This window comes from Grammomys surdaster, unplaced genomic scaffold (assembly GCF_004785775.1).
Source record: "Grammomys surdaster isolate TR1022 unplaced genomic scaffold, NIH_TR_1.0 125950, whole genome shotgun sequence".
Classification (NCBI taxonomy): domain Eukaryota; kingdom Metazoa; phylum Chordata; class Mammalia; order Rodentia; family Muridae; genus Grammomys; species Grammomys surdaster.
Window position 1 is genome coordinate 1,048,999 of NW_021620771.1, and position 27,360 is coordinate 1,076,358.

Below are 27,360 nucleotides of genomic sequence, written 5' to 3' on the forward strand. Positions count from 1 at the left end.
CTTCTGTCTTCCCCCCCAGGGTGTCAGTTCCTAGTTCAATTATCCCCTTAAAGACCAGGCCTGTGGGAAAGCGGAGCGCAGCGCTCATCAGGGAGGTACTCAGCGTCAAACTTCATAACGTGATCACAAATGGAGTCGTCGCTGAGGCTTCTGGAAAGCGTAGTCCAGAAAGGAGGACCGTTAGGCGCATGGGCAGAGCCCTCATCTGTCAGCTGAGGAACTTTTGTCTTTAGTCTGAGGGGCACATCAAACCCCGCGCCATCCCCGGGCCTGGGGAGGTCTCCGATTGCGGCTGGCGAGCCAGCGAGCGCGGGATCCTGTGGGGTGGTGGCGGAAGGAGCGCGCTGGGCGGGCTGTAGAGGGGGAGGGGAGAAGAGGGGAGAGAAGGGGAGTAAGAGGAGGGGAGGAAAGAGGAGGGGAGATCAGCCGGAGGGGGGCCGGTCTGAGCCACCGCCCAGGTGACGTGGCGCCCACCCGCCTTGTCCGCCCGCCACGTCTGCGTCCGCCCGCTTCTCAGCCGTCCCCGGGCATCTGCAGCGGAGGCCGCGGGACTCCCTAAAACCGCTGTCACCAAGGTGAGAATCGCTCCGAGCGAGCGCACGGAGCAGGGCAGTGGTGCTGAGTGCTCTGTAACTAGCAGGGCGGGCTGTTTCTTTTCTAGCAGAGCCAGGTCCTTTCATCTGGGCCCCTCAAGGATGTTCACAGGGACAATTTGGTTTACTCAGTACCCCCGGGTGGCCTTAATCCTCTATTGTTTAACTCTGTGGTTGATGTCTCTTCTTGCTGTCCTGTCTGCGGGCTGCTTTCTGCGCAGCGGCTTGATCATACCTGGAGTCTTCTAATTCTAAAAATTCTCGAGCCTCCTCTAGATCCATTAGTGTGAAAGATTAAGGGTCGTCTCATATCCCTCACAGCCAGCCTTTGTTAGACTGATGAATAGCTATTTAGAAGTCCAGTATCACTTTTTAAAAATACCTTTCAGTATTAAATTATACCGAGAAGCTGGCAATTGTATACACCTTCTGAGAGAATAGAAATGAGACAGACTCGTGGGGCCGCGGCAATCTGGCCTTGGAGCTCCAGACTAGTTTAGAGCTGTTGAACCTCGTGCCTCAGCCTCCAGAACGCTGGGTTTACAGGTGTGTGCCACCACATCTAGCAGAGGCAGATCTAAAGGATGAGAACTGTTGTTCACTGATGTTCTCTGGTATGAAGAAGATTTCCTAAGGCTGATGATTGGTTCATTTGTGTCTGGCCTTACACATTAGGCCTTTGGTAAGCACCTGGCTGGCTGGAATTGAGCATTTGGGTTTTTTTTTAAACTGTATACATGTATATGGTACTAAAAATGTTGTCTAATTAATTAATGACTTTATTTAGTTAGTTAGTTAGTTGAAATAAGGTCTCATTATGTAGTTAGTACAAGCTGGTCTAGCTCTCGATCTATAACTTAAACCAGCCTCAATCTTGCTATCCTTCTGCCTCAGCCTTTACAATGCTGGGGCTAAAAGTGTGCCTCATTCCATGTGGCTTCAAATTGCTATTTTTGAAGGTAAATTTGTTTCAAAACTTCATTTGTTTCAAAGCTAGATTTGGCAGCCATGCAAAAGTTCATTAAGATGTAATTAAATTTCACCCCACCCCCATTTCAGCCGGTTTTGAGAGGCCAGACAATTACAGGGATCTAAACCTGTTGTGTGTCTGTCAAGACTTGACTGGAGGCTGCATAGAGGGTTATTCACCGTGATCTAATTCCTTTCATTTTAGGAATAGTAGCACTGAAACTAAGTCCTGATGCACATAGCAGACACAGCAACAGAACTAAAGGCAAAACGTACCATATGTAAGAGAAAATGAATCATATGTAAGGTTCTTGAAGAAGTGCTTCGTTTTCTTTTTGCTTTGAGAAATTGTAATTTAGGGAGAAGAAATGCCTCATGTTTGAAAGTTTTGAAATGACTTTCTAACTTTGGGAAATTGTAATATTAACAACAACAAAAAAGGGTTGCCACCAACATAAACACCTAAGGTTCCCTGTTTGCATATGTTACACTCCCTTTAAAACTAATCTATTATTTGGTGTTTAGGTGTTGCTTTCTTTTATGTTAGTCAGTAAGCAGACACATGCTTTTCAAACAGACAGTAGAAATGTTTGGATTTAGTAAAAGAGAAAATGTCTTAGGCTCATCAAGATTATGTGAGAACTCTCAATTGAGAGGCCAGTAGTACTTCATCATGGTTCTGATTGGGTCAAAAGGACAGCTTCTCAGTATATAGTACTAAAATGTTGTATGGAAATTTCTTACAGGAGACCTGGAACTGTGGCATATGGTTTCCTAGGACGTCACTCTCCCACCTTTAAAGAGTAAAACCCTGCTCTAAAAACACAGCAGAAAATGACCAAGTTCAAGGTGAGTACCTTAATTTGTCTAACTCTGTGAGTGCACACATCTGTTCAATGGTTTTTGAAAGAGAATCTATGGGTTTGGGGAGTTGACTCTGTAGTTGAGAGCAGTTGTTGCTCTTGCAGAGGACTCATATATGATTTCCCAGAATCCACATGGTATCTCAAAACCATCCGTTACCCCAGTCTCAGGACAGTCAATGCCCTCTTCTGACCCCTGCAGGTACCCGGCAATTACATGTGCAGGCAAAACATGCATACACACAAAATAATAAAATAAATCATTCTTTAAAAAGAAAGAGAATGTATTAAACTAGGAAAGTATGACCGGTTTTAAAGTTCCTTGAGGGTTGAATAAAACAGTAACTCTCAAAGTATGGTCTAAAGAGACCCAGGTGCCCTCCAAAGCCTTTCAAGGGATTCTGCACCACCGAAGGTCATGTTATCAATGAGCAAACTGCATTTGTGCTAATGGTGCAGAAGCGATGATACAGAGCGATGACAGTCCCGCATCAGTTAAAACCATGAGGATGACGGTGGAGAGAAGCTGAGGAAAGATCACACACGTTGAGCAGAAGTTGCGAGCTATGTTTACATATGAAATGTACATTTTTGGTGTGTAGTGTATAGTATTTACGTATTAGCTGTATTGAGGAGGAACTAAAGTTCTTTCCTATTTCCTTGCTGAAATTTCATCTCAGATACACTGTCCATAAAATATTTGTGTCACAATAAATAAGTCAGCCTTCTGCTTTGAACTAAGAACAATTCTTTAAAGGGGTAGTTCCCAACCTTCCTAATGCTGCAGCCCTTTAAGACAGTTTCTTATGGTGGTGACCCCAACCGTAAAACTATTTTCATCTATTTTATAACTGTAATTTTGATAGTTATGAATCGTAATGTAAATATCTGTGTTATCTGATGGTGTGAGGCGACCCCTGTGAAAAGGTCATTTAACAGCCTCAAAGGGGTCACGACCCACAGGTTGAGAATCACTGCTTTAAAGACATAAGGTGACTTTGATTCATATTTAACTTTCAAGATAGCATGGAACTGAAGCGCTTGCAAAAACTATGACAGTGACGTATTACTGCCATTGGATTTTTGCAAAGAGCTAAGTAAAAGACTTCTCATTTCCTTAAGAATATCCTCAATGGGATAAATAAAAAATTATTACTTTGGGGTGATTAAAAGATAATGAGAATATACTTGCAATAATAATAATAATAACAGTACTAATGGCTCACCTTTCCTGATGCCTTATCATACCTTACACTCAAATTCATCCTTAATGCTACAGTAAAAATTATTAGTTTAGTTAACCCTTGACCCTTGAGTGCACATCTTTTCAACATTTTGTATGAGAAAATGAGATGTTCCTGTAAGGCCCTTCTAAGTTACTCCTGAATGGTGACGATTGGTACCCTAGGGCAAGTACTTGTGCAACTTTTATGCAAATATCTTGAAAATTTTTCATGGGGTATATTTTATATTTGAAAGAACTGAACTGGCAGAAAAATAACGGTTATTCAGAATTCACAAAGTTTCACTGTGAAGCCCCAGCTGGCCTAGAACTCACAGAGATCCTCCTGCCTCTGCCTCCAAAGTGCAGGGATTAAAGGTGTGAACCACCACATGCCCAGAAACTTTTTTTTAAAAAAAAATTCTGTGAAGTAAGTCTGTCATTTCCAGGAAGAAAACTGTTAGTATTCCCCCTTCTTATTATTAACGTTAAAATTTGATTAACATAAAAATTAGAACTTGGGAAATCTTATGACCTCCATGATGAATGTGCAACTTTTTATATAAAGAATTTTCTAAGTCACTGCTGATGGTAACAAATATGATTTTAATAATTTTTATTTATTTATTTTATGTATATGAGTACACTGTAGCTGTTTTCAGACACACCAGAAGAGGGCATCAGACCCCATTACAGATGGTTGTGAGCTACCATGTGGTTGCTGGGAATTGAACTCAGGACCTCTGGAAGAGCAGTCAGTGCTCTTAACCACTGAGCCATCTCTCCAGCCCCCTATGATTTTAAAATAACTATAAAATTCACCAATATTTGACTTGTGTTTCTGGTTTATGTTCAGAGCAATTTGAAAGCAAAGAAGTGAAGAACAGGTCATGTGTTAGGGAACTGTTTTCAAAGGTAATAATTGAGAAGACTCCTGAATTTGGTAAGAGGGAACTAACTGGAAATCAAGAATGCCATTGCAAAACCATAGCACCCAAGTAAGAAGGAAGAAGTGATATTTCATTGGAGCAAAATATGGGTGACTGTGGCTTAGGGACGCAGACTTAAGATATCTCAAATGCCATGTTCCAACTTGGTGACAGTTTTTCTAATGACAGAAGAGAGTCAGAAGTCATGGTACATTAAAAAGACTTCAATAAAAGCATCAGGTGGGTGGGGCACAGTGCAGCAGGGAAATCTCTCACGGGCCTCGGATACTATCTGATGACACCGATGGTCTCTGCACTGGTGAAAGCTGGGATCTGTTTGTACATTCTAGAGGAGTTAACAAGGAGGAATGTTAGGTCAGACGCAAAGGTGGGAAATGAATGGATATTAGGAAGGCTGAAGATAGACAAAGGTAGTTTGCTTTGGGCTTGTAATGTCCTAGGACTATAATTACAGTTGTGCTCAGTCAGTAGACTCTTTAACACAGGCCCAGCCCTTTCCTGGGCTCTTTTAGTTCATAGTTCTCCCTGTGGGTTAAGCATTACCATCTGCATGTGGAGAAGGCAGATATTGCTTGATTCCCATGATGGTAGAAGGATACAGGTCCCCTCAGTAGGCAGGGATGCAGGTCCCCTCAGTAGGCAGGGATGCAGGTCCCCTCAGTAGACAGGGATGCAGGTCCTCTCAGTAGGCAAGGATGCAGTCTTCAGGAGAGAGAAATAGTGGTTAAAGGCATCAAGGAAGCAATCCCTGGATGAAATACACTGGCCACCATGATCTGGATCTGACTTTTTTTTCTCCTCTCTCTGCCTCTCATAACATTTACTAGTGACATAAAATAGGGATATTATACCTAAACTTAAAATGATGGCAAATACAATATGGCCATGTTGGGTCACACACTCTTGAGCTGTCCCTTTCTCCCAGAAACCAGGCCATGCCATCCTCTAGCCCCCTCTCAGGGACACAGAGTTTATGTATGAACTCACAAAGACTGTGACTGCACTGCCAAAGTTTAAACCAGAAAAAAAAATCCCAGCACAGAGATGAGGAAATGGACTCAAAGTCCCACCCCAGACCAAGAAGCTATCCGCAGTTGATACCTGCTTGGGGAGGGACAATCAGTTTTCTCCAGTAGAGTGTCACTGGATGTGTCACCCAGAGTTCAGGCAGGCTCATGCTCAGCAGTAGTTGGCCAACACAAAACTGACTCCAAGTCATGATTTTTGAGTGAAAATTTTTTGGTGTGTTTTAGTATTTTTTGTCATTTGATTTTGTTTTGATTTGATTTTCATTCTCATTTGTGGGAGAGGAAGAGGAGGAGGAGGAAGAGGAGGAGAAGGAGGAGGAGGAGGAGGAGGAGGAGGAGGAGGAGGAGGAGGAGGAGGAGGAAGAAAGAGAATAAAACTGAAGTGGGCAAGTGTAGGGAAATGGGCAGGATCTCGGAGAAGTTACAAGACCAGAAATAATATGATCAAAACACACTGTGAATTTTCTTTAAAAAAATTAAAAGCCAATAAGAAGGATTAGCATTCTTAAATCATATTGGGAGACACTGAGAGCTTTATTGAATTTTGAGGTTTCATAAATTATATAATGTACGTGGAATGTATTTCGAGTCATATCTCCACCGGCCCTTCCCCTCTCTTTGTCCCCAGTGCAGATTCACTTTTATTCTTGTGTCACAGACACATTTCTAATTTTATGTATGTGTATAATCTAGGAGCCTCAAATGAATAAAAACACACTATCTGTTATTCTGAGGATGGCTTGACTCAGTTTATCCTATTTACTTGCAAAGCGCCCTGACTTCTCTATGACTATCTCTGTGTGAGTCTCTGCCACCTTTTCTTTACCCACTTTTCCACTGTTGAACACCTAGGTTGGCTTTTATAACTTAGCTATTAAGAATAATGCTTCAATAAACATTAATGTGCAAGTATCTTCCTGATAGGTTGATTTAAGTCTTCATTTTTATTTTATAATCAAAAAGGGAAATGAGATTTCAGTGGGAATTGTACCATTATGAACATTTGATTGGTAAAATATGACTATTTCATATCTTTTCCATCTTTGCTAGCTATAGGATACCTTAAATGCCCAATTAATCAAGAAGCACGGGCCCTTAAGATGTAGGTGTCATGAACATTGTTGCCTTTTGGCGCTGATTGTTCTTGTATAATTTGGTTAAGAAGAGTGAACCTGAATCTTTGGATAACCTTATGCGGGTGAATGGAGTTGGAGACACTTTGAGATAGAAGTCTGAGTATGTCCGAGAGCTTTTCCAAGCCTTTAGTTGGCTGTGTATTAACATTTCAAAACTATTTTTTAAACAATACATTGCTTTCTTGTATCAGTTGGCATATCTTACCAGAATAGTCGTTATTGAAGCTGAGTAAGATGGATGGTGGTTTTTCATTGTACATAGATCCTCTATGAAAGCTAGCCAGCAAGGAGGCAGCTTCCAGGTTGGTACAAGCTTGATTTCTCCATGTCTTATGCCTCAAGTATATCTGCTATCTTTGGCAATAGGGTCTTACAATCAAGTTCTATGGGTAGCTAAGAATCGTGGCAATAGCCTGTAATATTTGAGTTGTGTATGAGAATCCATTGATCAACAGCTCAAAAAGCCTAGCACTAGGATTTTTATTTGATAGCTCAGTGTATCTAGAAGAGGCACTGGACCCCTGTTACGGAATGCCTCCATTTAAACTCCTTTTATACATGACTTATATGTATGTATTTTAGAAAGCTTCTGTAGTAGTTTTTACATTGTTTCTCAAAGACATACAGTGTAGGTTATCCCTCTCCATATGCTCTCCTCTGCCCTGCCTTCCTGTTCCCCACTCAGTTCTTCCTGTTCCATTATTACTCTTTCCTCCTTCTTACCACTTGTGACCTATTCCATTCTCTTGAACCACTTCCATAGCCTCTTACAAGTTTCCTGCCTTCTATAGGAATTTAAACATATATCTAAAGAGTCATAGGTAGCGTGCACATATAAGAGAAAAGATGTGACATTTGTCTTTTCTTGGTGTGGGTTACCTTACTCTGATTATTTTCAGCTCTATTTATTTATCATAAAATTTCTTTCTTTTCTTTACAGTTGAATAATATCCCCTTGTGTATATATACCACATTTTCATTTTCTATTCATAGTTTGATGGGCATTGAGGCTGTTTCTCTTTGCTGGCTATTGTGAATACAACAGCTGTGAGCACAGATAAGCAAGTATCTATGTAGAAAGATGTAGAAGCCTTGGGTATAGGCCCCAGAATGGCATAGCTGGAGCACATGAGAGATATATTGCTAGCTTTCTGATGCACTATGTCTTAGTTAGGGTTTTAGTGCTGTGAACAGACACCATGACCAAGGCAACTCTTATAAAAACAACATTTAGTTGGGGCTGGCTTATAGGTTCGGAGAGTCAGTCCAATATTATCATGGTGGGAGCATGACAGTGTCCAGGCAGGCGTGGTGCAGGCTGATCTGAGAGTTCTACATCTTCATCTGAAGGCTGCTAGCAAAATACTGATTTCCAGGCAGCTAGGATGAGGGTCTTAAAGCCCACACCCACAGTGACACACCTAATCCAACAAGGCCACACCTTCTAATAGTGCCACTCCATGGGCTGAGCATATACAAGTAATCACACACCACCACACTGGTCCCCACAGTGTCTGCATCATCTCACTCCCACCCCCAGTGAATAAGCGTTCCCCTTTCCACATACAAACACCAATATTTATCGTTATTGGTTTCTTCAATCTCAGCCATTCTGACTGGGGCATCATGAAATCTCAAAGTCTTTTAAATTTGCATTTCCCTGATGGCTAAGGATGATGAATATTTTTTAAAGCGTATTTCTGGGCTAGAGAGATGGCTCAGCGGTAAGAACTAGCTACTCTTCGAGAGGTCCTGAGGTTAGTTTCCAGCACTCACATGGTGCCTCTCAACCATCTGACGTCCTCTTCTGTCATGCAAGCACACATGCAAATAGAGCACTCATATGCTTAAATTACATAAATAAATAAGTATTTAAAAGAAGTATTTCTCAGCCATTTGTATTTCATCTTTTGAAAACTCTTTGTTCTATGCCACATGTAAAAAAGTTGGGTAGTTTTCTTGGTATTTAGGGTGGTTTGCTGTTGTTGTTTGTATATTCTATTCACTAACCCTCTGTCAGCTGTATAACTAGTAAAGACCTCTTCTCATTCTGTGGGCTGTCTCTTTATTTGGATTGAATTGTATTCCACTCTACAAAAGCGTATTAGTTTCTTGTGGCTCCATTTGTCATTTGCTAGTCTTAACACCGTGGTATCAGAGTCCCATTGAGAAAGTATTTTCCTGTGCCCATACGTTGAAGCATATTCCATACTTTCTCTTTAATGAGATTTGGGTCTTACATTAGGTTCTTGGTCCATTGTAGTTGAGTTTTGTGCAGGATGAGAGATAAGATCTATTTTTATTCTTTTATGTGTAGCCATCCAGTTTGATCAGCACCTGTTGAAGATGCTGACTTTTCTCTAGTATAAAAAGGTGGCCCTAGGTGTGTGGACTTATATCTGGGACCTCTGTTCTTTTCCATTGATCAACATGTCTTTTGATGGTGGTACCATGCTGTTTTTATCACTATAGCCCTGTAATAAAGCTTAAAATCAGGAATGGTGATTCCTTACAGCAGTTCTTTTACTATTCAGGATTGTTTTGGCATCCTGGGACTTTTGTGTTTCCAAATGAAACATGAGATCATCCATTCATTTTGGTGAATAATTGTGTTGAAATTTTAGTGGCGACTGCATTGAATCTGTTAATGACATTTGTGAGAATGGGCATTTTCACAGTGGTGATCCTGCCAACCTTGAGCACAGGAGGGCTTTCCTTCTCCTGGTGTCTTCTTCAAGTTCCTTCTCCGAAGTGCTTGTGGTTTTGTTACACAAGTCTTTATTACCTTACTGAGATTTATTCTAAGATATTTTTGTGGGGCTATCAGGAACGGGAGATGGGTCCCATCTGTTTCTCAATATGTTCATCATTTGTACCTAAGAAGGTTGTTGATTTTTACGCATTAATTTTGTATCCTGATACTTTGTTGAATGCCTTGATCAGCTGTGGAACTGTTTTGGTGGCGTCTTAGGAATTTTACACATAGAATTCTATGATTTTGTTGCGTGACATGACATGAGAGCACATGAATAAATGTCTACTCACCCCAAGTAGGGAACTGAAGACTCGCCAAAATAAGGATACCACCAAAGTTTTAGTTGGTAATTGAGTTTATTGTTAAATTAATCTTCTGAGGAACTCTGCCCAACAGTTTTCCACAGTGGTCATGCCATTTTATAGTCCAGTTAGCAATGAATAGGATCCAGTTCTCCATATCTTCACACTCACGGTCATTTTCTTGTTTTTCTGAGTTAATAGTTATAGGAGTGCATACAGAGTGGTTTTTATTTTGTGTTGTGTAAAAGGTTTTTTTTTTTTGGTTTGCTTTTTTATTTTTGTTTTGTATTGTATTTTCAAGACAGTCTCATGATGCAGTGTAGACCAGGACCTGCCTGCCTCTTTGTGGAGACTTAGTTGAGTATAATACTGAGGCAAGGAATACATTAAGCTGGAATAATTCCATATTGTCAGGAAGTATGGAAATCATATAACCAAGCAACTGGAACGTGTTAAAAGGATATGGGGGTTGGAGGAGGGCGAACCTGAAACAATTCCTCATTAAAAAAGCTAGAACAGTTTAAACACCAAAAATACCCATAATGCTTGCTTCTAATTCAAAGCATAAAATAAGCATATGAGGCCACTTCAATATAAATTATTAAATAAGCAAATGAGAAGAGCTGGTTCTTCTTCATAAAACAATCCAAATATGTATAGATACTGTCCCCTCTAGGAAGTAGAACTTGTTCCTTCCCTTCTTGAGAAGACTAAACTAGACTTTGGTTTGTTTTCAAGTAATAGTGTATGATAAAGAAAAAAAATGCTCCAATGGAAAAAATTGGCAAGCAGTACTGAATGAGTAACGTAAACATCACCAGTGATACCAGATATCTCCTGTAATACTGGGATGAGTGGCTCCTTCTCTAAACCCATGAAACTGCAGATGAACCCTAAGCTGTCATGGAGATTCAGGATGTTGGAGATGCCAGGACTGTAGCATGACTACTGAGAAAAACTATCAGCACACAATGGAGCCAACTCAAGACTTTATATGTGCAGGTATCCTAGATCCTAGACATGAAGCTGAAGGATCTGGTCTTTACCCCCGCTAGCCTTCTGGTTTGCTTCCATCTGTTTCCCTGCTTACACCCCATTGCCTCCTCCCTATATTTTGGAATAGAAATGTTTACCCCATACCATTGTAGGTTGGAAGTATGTACTGTTGTTTTGAGAGAGGGTTTCTCTGTGTAGCCCTGACTGTCCTGGAACTCTCTCTGTAGACCAGACTGACCTCCAGAGATTCATCTGTCTCTGCCTCCGAGTGCTGGGAGGTGTGTGCCACCACTGCTTGTTTTTGATGTTATAAGGACTCGAAGTAAAGATTAGCTTAAGTCTCAGAGGAGACTTTGAACTTTGAATATTGTCCAAACTGTTAAAGACAATGGGGACTTTTAAAATTGGGCTGGATGCAGTTTGCATTCTAAGATTAGAGTTACATTAAATATACTGATTGGTCTAAGATTAACACAGTAGTTTCCAAGTCTTTGAGTTCTTTCTTCATTATTATATAGAAGTTTTCTTTATGTAGGCTATGGACATACTTGGTTGAACTAATACTTAATATTTAATAGTACTATATATAGAAATACATATTTAAATAACACTGACTTTAGTTAACTCAAATAACAGTCGTGGAAAGTGTTTTAAAGATTCTTTGAAATGGTCCACATGAATGAATACTATCTACAAAGAGAAATGGTTTTATTTCTCCTTCTATAGTCTTTCTAGTTTGTTATTTACAGCACTGGCTATGATGTCTATCCAGGATGACGTATGAATAGAAATGCTAAGAGTAGACATCTTTGTTTCCACCCTTTACTCAAGGGAAAAGAAGTTTGTGATTCACTATGTGTTACAGAGGGTGCAGGTTATAGAAAAACGTCTTAAATCACATTAAGGAAGTCCCCTCCGTGTCCATCTGCTGTCACGTATACCCTGTAAGCTCGTAAGGAGAAATGGGCTGTTTGGGTCTCATGGTTTCTGAGGGTCTAGTCTATGATCATCTGGCTCAGTTGCATTTATGTCTGTGACAAACCATCTCATCATGGTGGGAGTCATGGTGGAGAACTCCTCATACTGTGACTAAAAGGGGACCAGGGTTCCACGGTGCTCTTGAGTGGCACACACTCAGTGACATGAATATATCTAACTAGGTCCTCTAAGGATTCTGTCGGCTCCTGACAAGACTTGAACCCATGGACTTTTGACAGGCACTTATAAACCAAACCATGGCACTGCCTTGCCCTAGTTTGGACAGTTTGCATTTTTCATTATGAGCATACCTTTTGAGATGATGGTGTTACTTTTCTTTTTGAGTTTGTAGTAACAGGTAATGAGCCACACTGACACTAGAAAGCTGAGCCAGTGTTCCTCTGCAGGGACATTGTCAATTTTACAGATTCTGTATTCTGCCTGCTCAAATCTTCTCTAGTGAATTCTGTGCTGCTTGTTTTTAAATTTTAAGAAAGTATATACAGTATCTGGTTTCACCTTGTCATTTTCATACAAAAATTGTTAGGTTGATTCCCCCACTCTCTGTTCTCCCCCTTCCCCATGACCTCCCCCCTCCCCCCACCCCCATAGCTTCCTCTCTGCGTTCAGGTTGTGTGTGTCCTAATCTCTCCCTCCCCTAGTCTCTTCTAGCTTCTGGCCCTACACCCACACACATCTCACATACAAATGAATAAACATTGTGAGCTAATGTCTTGGTTTATTTTCCATTGCTGTAGTAAAAACACTGGTCAAAACAAACTGAAGGAAGAAAAGGTTTATTTGGCTTACACTTCCACACCATAGTCCAGCACTGAGGGAAGCCAACACAGGAGCTCACACAAGAACCTCAAGGCAGGAACTGAAGCAGAAGCCACGGAAGAACTCAGCTTACTGGCCTGCTCTTCCTTGTTTGCTCAGTTTGCTTTCTAATACACCCCAGGACCACCTTCCCAGGGATTTTTTAGGAGCATATAACTTGCTTTGCTAACAAAAGAACATAATTTTAAACATACACTTGAGAAATATTCTCACTCTGCATCATAATAAAATCCACATTTATTGTTACTTGATCATGAATAAAATAAATTACTAGAACACAGGGAGGTAGTTTAGTTGGTAAAGCACTTGCCAGGCAAATACAAGGACTTGAATTTGATCCCCAGAATGGTTTAATAAGTTGGGAACATTAGTAACTTTTCTGTTGCTGTGATAAAATACCATGACTGAAAGAAAGAAACTATGGAAGAAAGAGTTTGGCTTATGGTTCCAGAGGAGTAAAGGTCTATCATGGTGGGAGGCATGTCAGCAAACAGCATGCATAGAGGCAGAAGCAGGAAGCTGAGAGTTTGCATCATCAAACACAAATATGAAGCAGAGAGTCAAAGTAAATGAAACTATATAATCTCAAAGGTGTGCTGCTTTCAGGAATACTACACCAGCTAAACCTCCCCAAACAGCGCCACCAACTGGGAGCCAAGTTCGGTGAACTTCAGGCCCAACTGACAGACCCTGTCTCAAAAACAGAACAAAACAAGCCAAAACCAAAGCAAACAAATCCCCCAAACCCAAAACAAAACAAAACAAAACAAAAAAACGAGATGTGTACACGAACCTACAAGAACATGCAACCATAGGCCTGCACATAATCTCTCTCAAAAGAGATTGCTAACAGCCATGTAATGTAAGGATAATTCTGAGAGCATGAGTGCTTACTTGTTCAATTGATGTGAATACTCTCCAAAAGAAAACTGAGGAACACTGGGTCTTCCCAGTCAGTCATCCTAGCTGAGTCTGTGAGCCTCAGGCTTAGTTAGACACCTTGTCTCAAAAAAAATAAGATGGAGTGGATTAGTTAATTTTTTAATTGCTGTGATCAACACCATGACAAAGGCAACTCATGAATAAAAGAGTTTATCTGAGCTTGTGTTTCCAGGCGGGTAAGAGTTCACCATGGCAGAGAATTATGGCGCCAAGGGAGAGGCGTGGCAGCGGGAATAGCTTAGCAGTCACATTTTGAATCACAAGCAGGAAGCAGCCAGCAAACTGTGAATGGAGCCTAGCTTTGAGAAGCCTATTACCGGTAACATACCTCTTCCAGCAAGGCCACATCTCCCAATCCTTTCAAAACAGCACCACCAACTGGGACCAGGTGTTCAAATCCCAGAGTCTATGGAGGTCATTCTCATTCAATTACCACGTGGAGAATAATAGAGGAAAAGACACAATTTCAGTCTCTGGCTTACACATTTTCACACACACGGGCACGTGTACCTCTACACACAAACACACACATACATCACATGTACATACTTGTGCTCATGTACCTCTACACCCAAACACACATGCATACATCACACTCATATACTTGTGTTCATGCATCTCTACATACAAAACACACACACGAATACATACATCACATACACACATGGACACATGCATGTACGTCTACACACAAACACCTACACATTCATGCATCACACACACAAATGCTGTTTCTCTGAATCTGCAATGGTGTGTGCTTTGCTTCCATCTCAGAGATGTGCCACGTGTTCTGTTTGAGTTTTTTCTTTAGATAACTAATCTGCTCCTAACTCTACCACACTTCTGTCTCGTAAGCGGCACCTGTTGTCTGCATTTGCATCTGCAGTGGGGGTGTGTCATCAAAATGTCTAAGGCAGTCCACGTGGTGTAAAACTGAGGAATAGGTACTCACAATTTTTTTTCCTATTTAAATGTGAAAAGTGGTTTAAACTCTTTGATTCACCAAGTTGGAATTTTCTACAATTGGTTCCCTCTCTATAGACATTTCTCTGAGTAGACATTTGTTCATATCTCCCTCCGAAAAGTTCATGTACCATATGTAAATATGTATGGCATGAGGTCTGTTACATGTATGTGAAAAATGACTTTTATTGAACCAAAGGACAAACATCAGAAATTATTTGCATTCTGTTACCTGACTTCATAAATAACTCAATTTTACACACCATTTTCATTCCATATCGTTTACATTTCCCTGAAGGTGCTGTCCCTCAAAGGTCCATATCACTGTCCATTATGAACTTTATTTCTAGCTTATATTAGATGGTTTGACTATCTACTCTAATGTAATAAAATCTAACAGCTATTCCATAATGCAGAATACCTTGTGTCTTGAACATACTTCGGCCATAGCATCTGCTACACATATTGACATTAGGATTTTCTTTACCTCCTTCTTAAAAGCTATGTTCCTTGACCAAATGTGTAATTGATTTATTGTTGCTGTCCAGAGTGAATATAAGGAGGGGACTCAGAGCTGATTTAATGTGCTAGCTTTTTCTTTTCTGTCCCTTTTGTCCTGTGGTTGAACTCAGGGCCTTGCAAATGCTAAGCAAGTGATCTGCAGTTGATCTACCTCCCAACCTTTGCACCCTCCTGAAATCACCTCAAACTGAGTTCGAATTTGTTTTTTCAGGGACCTGTGACATTGAGGGATGTTACTGTGGAATTCTCCAAGGCAGAATGGAAACTACTGACCCCTGATCAGAAATCCCTTTACAAAAATGTAATGCTGGAGACCTACAGTAACCTGTTCTCTGTGGGTAAGAAGATCTTTCTTATATGTAACTTCTAGTAGTTTCCATTTCTTCTGCTATTTGCCGGCGGAACATGTCAGGTCTCTATAAAGTCAAGTGATACTTTGTTTCATGATTCAAGTGGGGGATACCAGAAAAAGCATGCATTTGTGTGTTCCTAACCGCTTCATTTAAGGAATAAATTTGTGAAACAGAAGTGGGAGCTTCTCTGTTTTCCTGAAATTACACCTCTCGTCCAACGAATTTCTGTCCTTTCCCTTATCTTTACCATTAACAGGTTATCGTGTGGCTAAGCCAAGTGTGATCTCCAAGTTGAAGAAAGGAAAAGAGCCATGGCCATTGGAAGAATTTTTACGTCAGAGCCGTGGTGGTGAGTTAGAAAAAAAAAAACATGTTGCACCCGACCCTTTGAAATAGCTGTCAAGAATACCTTTTGAAATAGTTAGGGAATCTTCCTAAATTCTCTCAAGTTCTAGAAATGGTAGAAGATACTGTCTTCATACATTTAAATCCTAAATCACACCAACTTTCCTTCTCTCCATGTAAATCTCTCTTTTATTAGACATTTTTATTTTTTATTAGACAATTTTATTTTTTTTAATAATGTATTTTTATTTCACGTGCATTGGCATTTTGCCTGCCTGTATGTCTGTATGAGGGTCTCAGATCCCTGGAACGAGAGTTGCATACAGTTGTGAGCTGCCATATAGGTACTCTGTGTGTGCGTGCGTGCGTGCGTGCGTGTGTGTGTGTGTGTATGTGTGTGTGTATGCGTGTGTGTGTGTGTGCGCACGCGTGCATGCGTGTGTGTTGGAAGGGTGGGGAGTGAGTGCCTTCGTGCCTATGGCTCATCTAGATTTCTCTATTCTTATGCAATTTAAGACTAGAACCCAGTGAGCAGTGCCTGTCGCCTTTAGATTCCTTCTTCCACATCCACTAACATAATCAAGCCATTGTCCTCGGATCACCAGATCTAGCTGACCCCTCTTTGGGACTCTCGAGATTGTAGTAGACAATGGTATAGAGGACAATTTCATTTGAGAGTGCTTCTGTCATGACACCCTTTCCTGAAGCCTAAGAATCCACCTTTAGCCATGATGGTGTGTTAAAATCTTGATTCGTTTGTAGATAAACGGCGGACCGCTCACGGCCCCAGAGCCAAACAGCAGGAGCAACAGGCTGGAAATACAAGGCAAGTTTAAGAATTAATATGTAGGACAGAGGCTTTCTGAGGAAGAATAGTCCTGTTTTCAACGCTGGAAGTGGGACAATAATTATTAATTACCATGAAATGTGGTAACACTAGCACAGGAGTGAACCCCAAAGAATGTGACCCAAACAGGAACGCCTTCCTGAGGGGCATGATGTAGAGTCAAGCGAGGCAAACTTTGTAGCTGCATTTTCATCCTTCTGAACTACACACTAGGGGAGGCCACATTATAGAAAGGGGAGTCTGGCCATTAAAAAACCCCGAGACTAGAATTCAGGAGAAGCCTCATTCTTTACAGGGCTTGGTAACAGTGTAGATCTGTGTCACAGGGAAGAAGCCCTGTGAACTTGACAAACAGGATTACGGAAACCATCACCAAAGGTATTCGGAGAAAGCACTGCATCCTGCATTGTAAGAGCTTTGAAAGTCCTATTACTAATGCTTTCTCTCTAGGAAAGGAGAACTCACAAAGGGTCAGAAAACTCCCGCCCAGCATGAAAGCTACGACTGTAGTCAATGTGGAAAGTCCTTCTGCCAGAAGTCTTCCCTCCTGGCGCACCAGGAAACACACACCAAGAAGTCCTATAAATGCGAGAAATGCGGACAAGCTTTCTATAAAGACGAAGAGCTCACAATCCATCAGAAAGTTCATACCAGAGATAAAACCTACCCATGTAAAGAATGTAACAAAATTTTCTATCACCTGTCGTCTCTCACTAGACATCTGAGAATCCATGCTGGGGAGAAACCGTATGAATGTAGCCAGTGTGAGAAATCGTTCTACCAGAAGCCACACCTCACAGAACACCAGAAAACACACACAGGGGAGAAACCTTTTGAGTGTAAGGAATGTGGGAAGTTCTTCTATGTGAAGGCATACCTCCTGGTGCATCAAAAGACACACACAGGGGAGAAACCTTTTCAGTGTAAGGAATGTGGGAATTTCTTTTCTCAAAAATCACACCTCACAGTCCATCAGAGAACACACACAGGGGAGAAACCCTATAAGTGTAAGGAGTGTGGGAAACTCTTCTCTAGGAATTCACACCTCAAAACCCATCAGAGAACGCACACCGGGGAGAAACCCTATAAGTGCAAGGAGTGCGGGAACTGCTTCTACCAGAAGTCAGCCCTCACTGTGCACCAGAGAACTCACACTGGGGAGAAACCTTTTGAATGCAGTAAGTGTGGGAAGCACTTTTATTATAAATCAGATCTCACCAAACACGAGAGAAAGCACACAGGGGAGAGACCGTATGAGTGTGCCGAGTGTGGCAAATCTTTCTCTGTGAACTCAGTCCTCAGATTACACGAAAGGACTCACACAGGGGAGAAGCCATACGAGTGTGAGATCTGTGGGAAGTCCTTCTCTCAGAAGTCACATTTTGTCATCCATCAGAGAAAGCACACAGGAGAGAAGCCCTATGAGTGCCAGGAGTGTGGGGAAGGCTTTATCCAGAAGTCACATCTCACGTCCCATCAGAAGACACACTCTAAGAAGGGAAAAGCTAGCAAATAGTGTTCAGAACCCCTGCAGGAATTCACCCTTTGGCTGTAATCCACACAGAAGGAGAACCTTCTAAGTATGGAGGGAAAAAAATCAGCCATGTTTGTTTGTTTTTTTCCCTCATAGAATAATCAGCAAATGTGCAGAAAGAAATTCTTCAGCGTTATTAGGTAGACCTTTACAATAGGGTCAACTTTCAGAAATATCAGGTGGCAGAAACTGTGCAAATGACAAAATGTGAAAGAAACTTTTCTTTTAGAAGTCACACTGATGCCATATAGAAATAACACAGGGCAGAAATCCAGTAAATGAATTTCCAGAAGTTTCTATCATAGCATCTAGCACTACACATGCAGAGTCCACAGTGAGGAACTCCCCTGGGTATCAGGCACTCAGAAGGCTCCTCACACAGTTGCACTCATCTTAAGAAGATGAAGGGGATTTCATGCATAGATTGCAACAAATAAAGCGCCTTATCGAGAACACGCCCATCCTGGAATGTTAACTGCATGAATTCTTTAGTTGTATTTATATAGGTATTTAAATATTTGAAATATCTTCAACAAAATTTTAAAAGAGTTTACCCTGAAGGCGCAGCGGTCAAGGTTATTTCTACTTCCTAAAAAAAAACCCATACACTATAAACAGAAACCAACTAATATCGTATATATCAAAGGTATTTAAAGAGCAAAACACAGGGTCTGGAGAGGTGCCTCAGAGGCTATGAGCACTGATTGCTCTTTCAGAGGTCCTGAGTTCAATTCCCAGTAACCACATGGTGGCTCACAACCATCTGTAATAGGATCTGATGTCCTCTTCTGGTGTGTCTGAAGAGAGCAACAGTGTACTCACATAAAATAAGTAAGTACATCTTTAAAAAAAAAAAGAGCAAAAAAACAGGAAACGTCATTAAACAAGTCTTTTGATATGTAAGATGTAGGTATGTGTGTGTGGCTATCTATAAAAAAAAAATTCTAAATGTGTGACTTGCTCATAGAACCCATCTGTGGTTGTTCTTGAGCTCAGTAGCTCTGTAAGGGCACATGTCACATTGTCTCAACAGTGATTCCCACCAGTGGCATTGTTCCAGTAACATATGTTGGTGTATACTTTAAATGCATATTGTGTCTTTTTGTCAATCTCTGGGCACTTACCAATGGGTTCAGACATTGTTACTAAATGGACCCTTGAAAAGAAACACTGTTTCTGTAACACTCTTTTTCAGCTATATCGTGATGGGCTGAATTTCGGGTTGGACGAGCATTTGAGCAGTCTGAGCTGTTTCGAAAGCATCAGTATTTACTTATCTTAGCTGTAGATGTGAAGCAGTGGCGTCTGTGTTTGTATTGTGTATGGAGAATACCTCATGGCTTTTCCTTCCTATTCTGGGTAGCAGAGGCAACATGGCCAGAGGCTGAAAGTGAGATTCTAGGCTCCTACCACCTTCTTTGACCAAGATTCTAGCATGTGGTGTAACTTCACTGTACCTCACCTTCTTCCTCTGTAAGAGTAATGGTAGTGACATCCTAGAATTGCCTTGAGGTTGAAATATGTTGCTATTTTGATGCACTCAGAACAGTGTCTTAAAAACCTAAGAACTCGGCATTAGATAGTATTCTCATTAATTTGGATTTTCCTGAATCACACAGTGAAAAGGTTGGCAGCCCAGAATTTATCTCCCACCTCATTCTTGTTAGTGCCTTGATTTGATTTGGCTGTGTATCTTCCCACGGAGGCTCAGGAGCAGATCCTGAGTAGGCAAGGTCAGGGATTGGTGAACCACAGCCCATTGGCCAGATCCACAACCCATTTTTTGTAGCCTGTAAGCTGAGATTAGTTTTATATTACTCAATGATTGCAAAAATTAAGTATTTTGTGACACATGAAGGTTGTACAAAATAAAAGTTCCGTATCTATAACTAAAGCACTTTGAGAACACTAACACAAACCCATTTGTGTACTTTCTGCCTATGCTGCCTTTGAACTGTGCTACCGAGGCAGACAACAGGGCCAGTAGAGCCTACGACATTGTGACTCAGCACTTTACCGAATAGGTTTCTGTTACTCAGGGCTGCACACGCTGCAGCCGGTCCTGAGCCCATTCTTTTTATGTTGTTTACCAAATGTGATGCCTCAGTATATTGGTGGGTGATTTCTGTGGAGTATATTTATTTTGTGCATTGTATTTATATGTAGAAAAAGCCTAGGCTTTGAAGTATTTTTTTTCACAAAGAAATGTGGTGTTGTTTTTTTTACTGAATTATTATGTTAAAACATATCTCCTGATGAAATGTAACACATATATGAAATAATCGTTGTTTCAAATAAATGGAATTAAATTTCAATCAATCTTTCCCCATGATATTCATTTATTTTCTTCCAAATCAGTGACTAATTTTTCTTACATAATTTATAATTTTCTTACTATCTCATAACATGCCATCTATATTATTATTTGTGTGTGTGTAAAAGAGAGAGAGAGCGCGCAGGGACACAGGCATGTCCCAGCTCACATGTGAGGAGGACCACTTCCAGACGTCTGTTCTATCCTTCCCCTGTGAGTTTTGGGGAACAGAGACCAGAGGTCAGGCCATCCAGCTTGTGCAGCAAGTGCTTTTATCTGCTGAGCCGTCTTACCATCCCCCCTCCATCTATATAACATTCAACTAATGTAACAGAACAAGAAAACTTAATGCCTAACTCCAGTTACATTAACTGGTAACCTTTAAAACTGTTCCTGTATTTCCCATGGATGAGCCTTGACTTATGGTGTTTTGGTGTTTTAAACTGGCTTTATAACAGCATGAACACAGTGCCCAGTGGGCAGAAGCCATTCTTCAAATTGGAAAGCTCCAACTCTTCCCAGGTGAGAACACGATACTCTTTTTCTTCAAACCTGACACCATTGCATAGCCATTGTCTCAAGCCATTAATCAGTAACCACAAAACCTGATCAAAGTCAACTATGAGGTGTCGACAGTGACTGATCGGGTAGCTCTTCGCTGGAGCCACTTTGGCCTGTGGTAGCTCCATGTTTCTGAAAGCCCGACCTAGCTTTCAGATTGACTGTTCTTTTGAAGTTAACTGACTGGCTAACACCTTGGTCTAGTGTTATGTGGTTTTTTTTACAGGAAAACTCAACCATTCTCAACAACACTGTTGTTTTAAAATGGACCCCTATTCCCTCCCACTTTGTATCATCTTTGCTTTGTCAGCAATTTATAAGTATACCCCTCCACTGGTTAGTGTGACGGTCAAAGACTTACTGTGGGTTCCTTCCCTGTGCCCTCTGTTTATAAGAGGGGAGTCCTATCCTTTTGTCAGATCTGTCCTGTGAATGCTCTGGCTTAGGAGAATGAGGTCTACATGCTAGGGCTACCCTTTCAGCAATTTCCAATATCCTTGATAAAGCTAACCATCATGCAAAACACTGGGCTTGTCTGGGACCAGACCATGAAGATACATGAGCTGTCCACAGTGAGTCCACAGGTCCTTAGTTAGTGAGTGCAGATTTCTTAACCCATCCAAGCCAACTCACCACTGGCTGGACAAAGCCAGCTGAATGACAGACTCTGGCCAGTGCCAAGTCCATGCCAGGTAATGTGCAAAGAAGTAATATGTTAATTTAAATGATTAAAATTTGAGTGTGTGGTACTAAGACACGAAGAAAATAGTAAGTCAAAATTTTGTTGTTGGAGACTAGATGGCTAGTTCCTTACTTTGCAGGGATGGTCTGGAGTGTCCGTGGCTGTCAGGAGTGTGCTAGCATTTATGCCAACGGTTGATTCTGATTCACAAGAAGAGCCTACCCAAGTGTAACCACAGGGATGGAAATCAATAGATTGTCACCCTTGCCTATGTCTAGAACTTAAAGTTGTGTAGCAGAAATAAACCCCAAAAGAAAAAACTGTCCAGAGTTTCTAAGTAAATATAGGAGAGGGAGAGTCATTTTTTTTCGGGGAGAGGGTATGACCATTGGAAGGTTGCTCGAGTCCCAGTAGATGTTCTCACACCCATCTGCACATGGGCAGCACTAATTAGAGTCAATGGGTTATTCTCTAAAGTAATTAAAAAGTTGGGAGGGAGATGTATTGGAAGGAGGCAGGGAGAATCAAGGAAAGAAGTAGGGGTGTATACGATAAAGATACGTGTATACATGTATCAATTTTTCAAACAATGAAAATAAAACCTTGGAGGGTGGATTTTATCTAAAAGATTCAATAGCTGGCTAGATCTTGCTGAAGGAGATATATTACCAGGGGTTGGCTTTGTGGTTTCAAAAGACTGGTGTCTTTCCTAGCGTGTCTCTCTGTCTCGTACTTGTGGACCAGCTGTTCCTGACACCATGCCTTTGTTCTGCCATCATGGGTGCTAACACGCTGAAACTGTACACCCAATTAAACACTTCCTTTTACAAAAGGAAAAAAAAAGCTTTGGTCATGGTGTTTTGTCACAGCAATAAAAAACTAAGATAGCTTGCCTCTTAAGGGGCTGGAGAGATGGCTTAGTGTTTAAGAGCACTTACTGCTCTTCCAGAATAAACAGGGTGGATCACAGATGTCTGTAACTCCAGTTTGAGGAAATCTATTATCCTCTTCTAAACTCCACAAACACCAGGCACATACATGGTGCACATACATACATGTAGGGAAAATAAATACATACAAAGTGAATCTAATTTAAAAAAAAAATCAGACAAGCAGGGTATGGAATCTACATAGCAAATTCCAGGCCAGCCAGATCGACATAGTGAAACACAGTCTTAAAAAAAACTATTAGGCCTCAATGGACCTTGAAGTCCCCTGCCTCATCTGACCTTCTATTCATATCATTCCCCAACAACCAAACTGATGGCCCGAATTTGGCACATTCAACCCTATCATCTTGTGGGACCTGAACAACATCCTCCAGTGAGATGACAGGTGGCTGAAGCGTCTCTGCTTCAAGACTTCTTTGATCTCCACTCCGGTTCATCCCCTCCCTTCATTTCTGTATACCAGGTGCTACAGGCTCAAACTTCTAAAGCTAGTCTCCTGAACTCTCCCTCAGAAACTGATCTGGAAGGTGAGTCTCCTTCCTTATCAAACTTCGTCTGAGGCTTCCCCCTCTCTCTTCATTGCACCCCCTTTTTCTTTTAGTCCACCTAACCACTCATCCATGGCCTTTTGTCTTGGTTAGGGTTTTATTGCTGTGAAGAGACACCATGACCAAGGCAACTCTTGTAAAGGAAACTTTTAATTGGGGATGGTTTACAGTTTCAGAGGTTTAGTCCATTATCATTATTGTGGGAAGCACGGCAGTGTCCAAGTAGGCATGGTGCTGGAAAAAGAAGTAAGAATTGTACATCTTGACCTTGAGGAGACTGTGTTCCACATTGGGTGGAGCTTGAATATAGGAGATCTCAAAGTCCCGCCCTTATTCTGACATACTTTCTTCAATAAGGTCACACTTACTCCAACAAGGTCACACTTCCTAATAGTGCCACTCCCCATGTGCCAAGCATTCAAACAGATGAGTCTATGAGGGCCGGACCTAGTCAAACCAGCACACCTTATATCAACAAATCTTCACAAGTCCTACAAAATCCCTAGAACATCAAACATGTCAGTGATTTTTGAGAATGAGGAACAAAAGGAGGATTTAGGTCATGGGGTTTGAAGCTGGTCACACTGCCCAGGTTACTTTCCTCTCAGGGGAGTATTCACACACATCTCTCTGTTTTTTCCACTTGGTTCGTGCATTTTTAACCTAGGTGTCAAGTTTATTTCTTCTAGTATTCAACAGCTCCATCTCCAAATGATGCTTTGCAAGTCTTTCAGTTTTCTATAAATCCCACTTGTAAGTATGGTTCTACCATCACGGTGCTCCATGAAGTGCCGGCCATAGTAAATAATCAAACAAAAAAGACATTGGAAAGGTCTGATCAGCAAGCATGCTAATCTAACAGAAGCTAGACAGACTCTAATCAACTCTCTGAGAGTAGGCTGTTGCTGCCGGGGGCCAGTGTGAGTAGAAGTTTACAACTGAGAGACTAGAAAGAGAACGGGTCCTTATCTGGAAATTTACACAATGGTTCAGAGAATGTCTCTCAGGAGAAAACAGGGGGTCCTCTCTGGATAAACCACAAAGGTGAAATTATATAAATATATGTGGTTAGTCAAAGTTAACCTCATCCCAGCAAGGCAGTTTAAAGCAGCACCAGCTACTTAGTTATGTTAAGCTGGCTGTTTTCTTGCTTCCCATGTATCAATACTGTTCTGATCATGGTGGATGCACTTGCAGCCAACCACCAAGGGCATGTGTGAGGTTTTATTGACACGTCATGGGCAAGTGTATCCAGAAAAGCCTTGGAAGAACTATTATTAATCATGCACATCCAGAAACATTTTACTGTTGCCAAATATTTTATGATTTTCCAATATTCCACATAGAGATTTCTAACTTGGGTAGGTAAATACACATTTCGTACCTCTATCTGCTGAGAAATGTAAATATCCTTGTGCCCCAGAGCACGGAGTACAGTTAGAGAGCTAAGACATCAAAGTCTCTAATAATAGGTTCTTGAGAAATGACTGGTTCTAGGGCTATGTAGTGAAAATTCAAGTTGAATCTGTACCATCTTGTGATATCAGAAAAGTCAAGAAATGCTTTTCAAAAGTAATAGGGATATATTAAAAGATCTAGCAGCTCCCAATATCCAATGTTTGAATACTGAGGGTCAGAATACTATTGTTAGATCATATCATGAAATAGAAAGTGTAGGAGGAAGGGCCCTGACCTAAAACATCGAATAATAACACGAATGGATCTGAAATAATTTTGGTGTATAAAAGAAGCCAAATTCAGAAGCCATGTTAAAACCTTCTTGCAGTTATTTGGAATTCTTGGGAAAGTAAAACTATAGTACAGAGAACAAATCAGCCTAAAGGGAGGAAGGGCAGGGAGGGAAGTGGACAGAATGAGAGTCATCAAGAATGAACTAAATACACAAGTCCATACTGATGTAGGCAACTCTGGATAAGGATACAAGAGCAGTGAAATGCTTCATCTCAAATATCTCAAAGCAACGGAAGACTGGATACAGAAACCATAATGAAGTGGGAAAGAAGCCTTGATGCCTGCAAGGACTTCTGGTATTTTGGATTTGCTCTTGAAGCAAAAATAGAAAATCACTGGAAAGAGGGGAAATTTGAATAAATCCTATAGTTTATTTCTTTTCATATTAAATGTTCCTCAGAGACATCATCTGCTAACATGAGTTAAATGTGGGTGAATGCTATGTTAATCTGTTTTTCCCCCTGCTGGGGCCAGATTTGAAGTTCATGAAGCTCAGGTCGTCCTTGAACTGGCTATGTAGCAGAAGATCTACGTATTCCTGGGGATTGTAAGCCTGACTCAGCTTACAATCTATCTGCTATCCTTTGAATGCTATTCAGCACTAGGTGTGTGGCTTCTCTCTCTTTTATCCAGAGAATATTCATGATGATCTTTCAGCTTAGATTACTTCCCAGGATTTTATATGAATTTGTTTCACATTCATAAACTAATTTATTTAGTTAAAATATTACATAATTCTCCCTTCCCTGTCTTCCCTTCTCTACCTCCTCCCTCCTCACCCCCACCTCCACAGTCTTTTCTTCTTTAACCACTGTTTTTACCTATACATATAAATAAACAGATAAATATAGCCGGCCGCATCCCTCCAGGGTTGCCTGCAGGTATTCGCTTTGGAGGCTGACCACTTGGTACTGGACAACTCACGGGGTTCATCCCTGGGGAAGATTAATTCTCTGTCTCTCAGTAGTTGTTGATTGTCTGAAACTCTTCATCTTGGGATGCTAGGAGAAAAACTAGGCCTATAGCACATGGCTAGTGAGGTCATGAATCTTATAGGAAACTCTACTATGCCAGTGTCCAAATTGTATCATTCCTAACTACATTCCCAATACTTATCATACCCACAGGTAAGCGTAGATCTCCTCCCTTAACAAAGACGCTTCTTTTTACAGCAGCTGGAGACCATTACCGTAGGCCACAACTTGTCAAAATACAGAGAACAACTGAGGGTAGAGTTCTCAGCCCGACTGATATAACACAACTCCTTCACCTAAGGCTCAGGCAACACTGTAGAAGACCTGGTGGAGATTTTAAGAGCCAGAGGACCAGGAAGTCTGACGTGAGATTGTGTCTTGTAGCTATGACAGGGATATGCCCATGAAATCAACAATGTGACCAAGTCCTGAACTATTCCAACTCCAGTTGACATTCTAACATAAATTTATTTCTTTCCTTCTTTTTGAGTGCAAAGAATATACTGACTTGATATCAGCCTCCAGGATACTGTCAGAAGGCTGGCTCTAGAGAGAAGTAATAAAGATACAGAAACTGTCATGGTGTACCAGAAAGCCCCATCCTGAGAAACGAGTCTGACAAGGTCGTGTTTACAGTACAAACGCCTTTACTTCTTACATAACGCAACCCTGGTTTCTAGACGCTTTCAACAGCATCATTTTACAATATAGAGTGAGACAGGGGCCCACTCTGTTTTCCAGGCAACACTCTTTCCAAACACTGGACCTGGAGACCCCTCTCCGAGCACCGTTGGGCGCACCGCCCCTTCCTCTGCGCATGCGCAAGCTGCAGTCCTGCTCCTGGTCCATCCCTGGCCTCGCGTCCCTCCTGGGAAACATTTCCTGGTCTTCAGCTCCGCTCATTGCGGGAGCGGCGGGTGAGCCCTAGATGGCATCAAGGGCGGAGGGTTCTGGGAGCTCGGGGCCATCCAGGTCGCTGTTGGCAGCAACCAGGGACCAGCGGGGGGCCTGTCTGGGGAAGTGCTGGGGTGCGTTAGGACGCCGGGGCTCGGGCTTGCGGGGTCCGGATAGTCCCGCACCTCTGCAGAGCTAATCTAGGGCCGCTAGCTCGTCCTGCGCGTGCTCATTTTGCGCACTAGGCGGGGAAGATGCGGGGTTGTAGGGCGGGACCGTGAGGATTTGGCGCACGCGTTGTGCGACCGTGACGTGATGACGCATGCGTTCTCTGGCTGCTGGGGCCAGATGCTCGGATGTGGGGGGCGAGCGGGCAAGCCAGGTCCCGAGTGTATGAATTACTGGGACAGAATAACCCACGCGAGACTCGGTTTCCTTTTGTGCACAGTGTGACAATTACGAATACTTGCTACAATTTTCTTTCCTTTTTTTTTTTTAAGATGTTACTACTTCTTGTGCAGGGAGTATCCTGCGGTGGTCGCAGGGA

The 27,360-nt window shown here is 41.6% G+C and overlaps 1 protein-coding gene across 1 annotated transcript; it reads left to right on the forward strand.

Moving 5' to 3' along the window:
• Positions 1 to 488: 488 nt before the first annotated feature.
• LOC114609252 (zinc finger protein 25-like) lies at positions 489 to 18,811 on the forward strand. Its single transcript, XM_028753575.1, has 6 exons — positions 489 to 575; positions 2,309 to 2,411; positions 15,271 to 15,397; positions 15,669 to 15,761; positions 16,520 to 16,583; positions 17,055 to 18,811. The coding sequence occupies exons 2-6, from the start codon at positions 2,397 to 2,399 to the stop codon at positions 18,118 to 18,120; spliced, it is 1,365 nt and encodes a 454-aa protein (XP_028609408.1). The 5' UTR covers positions 489 to 575; positions 2,309 to 2,396; the 3' UTR covers positions 18,121 to 18,811.
• Positions 18,812 to 27,360: the final 8,549 nt, after the last annotated feature.

Bases quoted from the DNA above. Each gene is read 5' to 3' on its own strand.
- LOC114609252 (XM_028753575.1), top strand. The intron at 15,762-16,519 runs GTGAGTTAGAAA...ATTCGTTTGTAG, and splicing joins TTTACGTCAGAGCCGTGGTG to ATAAACGGCGGACCGCTCAC. The intron at 16,584-17,054 runs GCAAGTTTAAGA...CTTTCTCTCTAG, and splicing joins CAACAGGCTGGAAATACAAG to GAAAGGAGAACTCACAAAGG.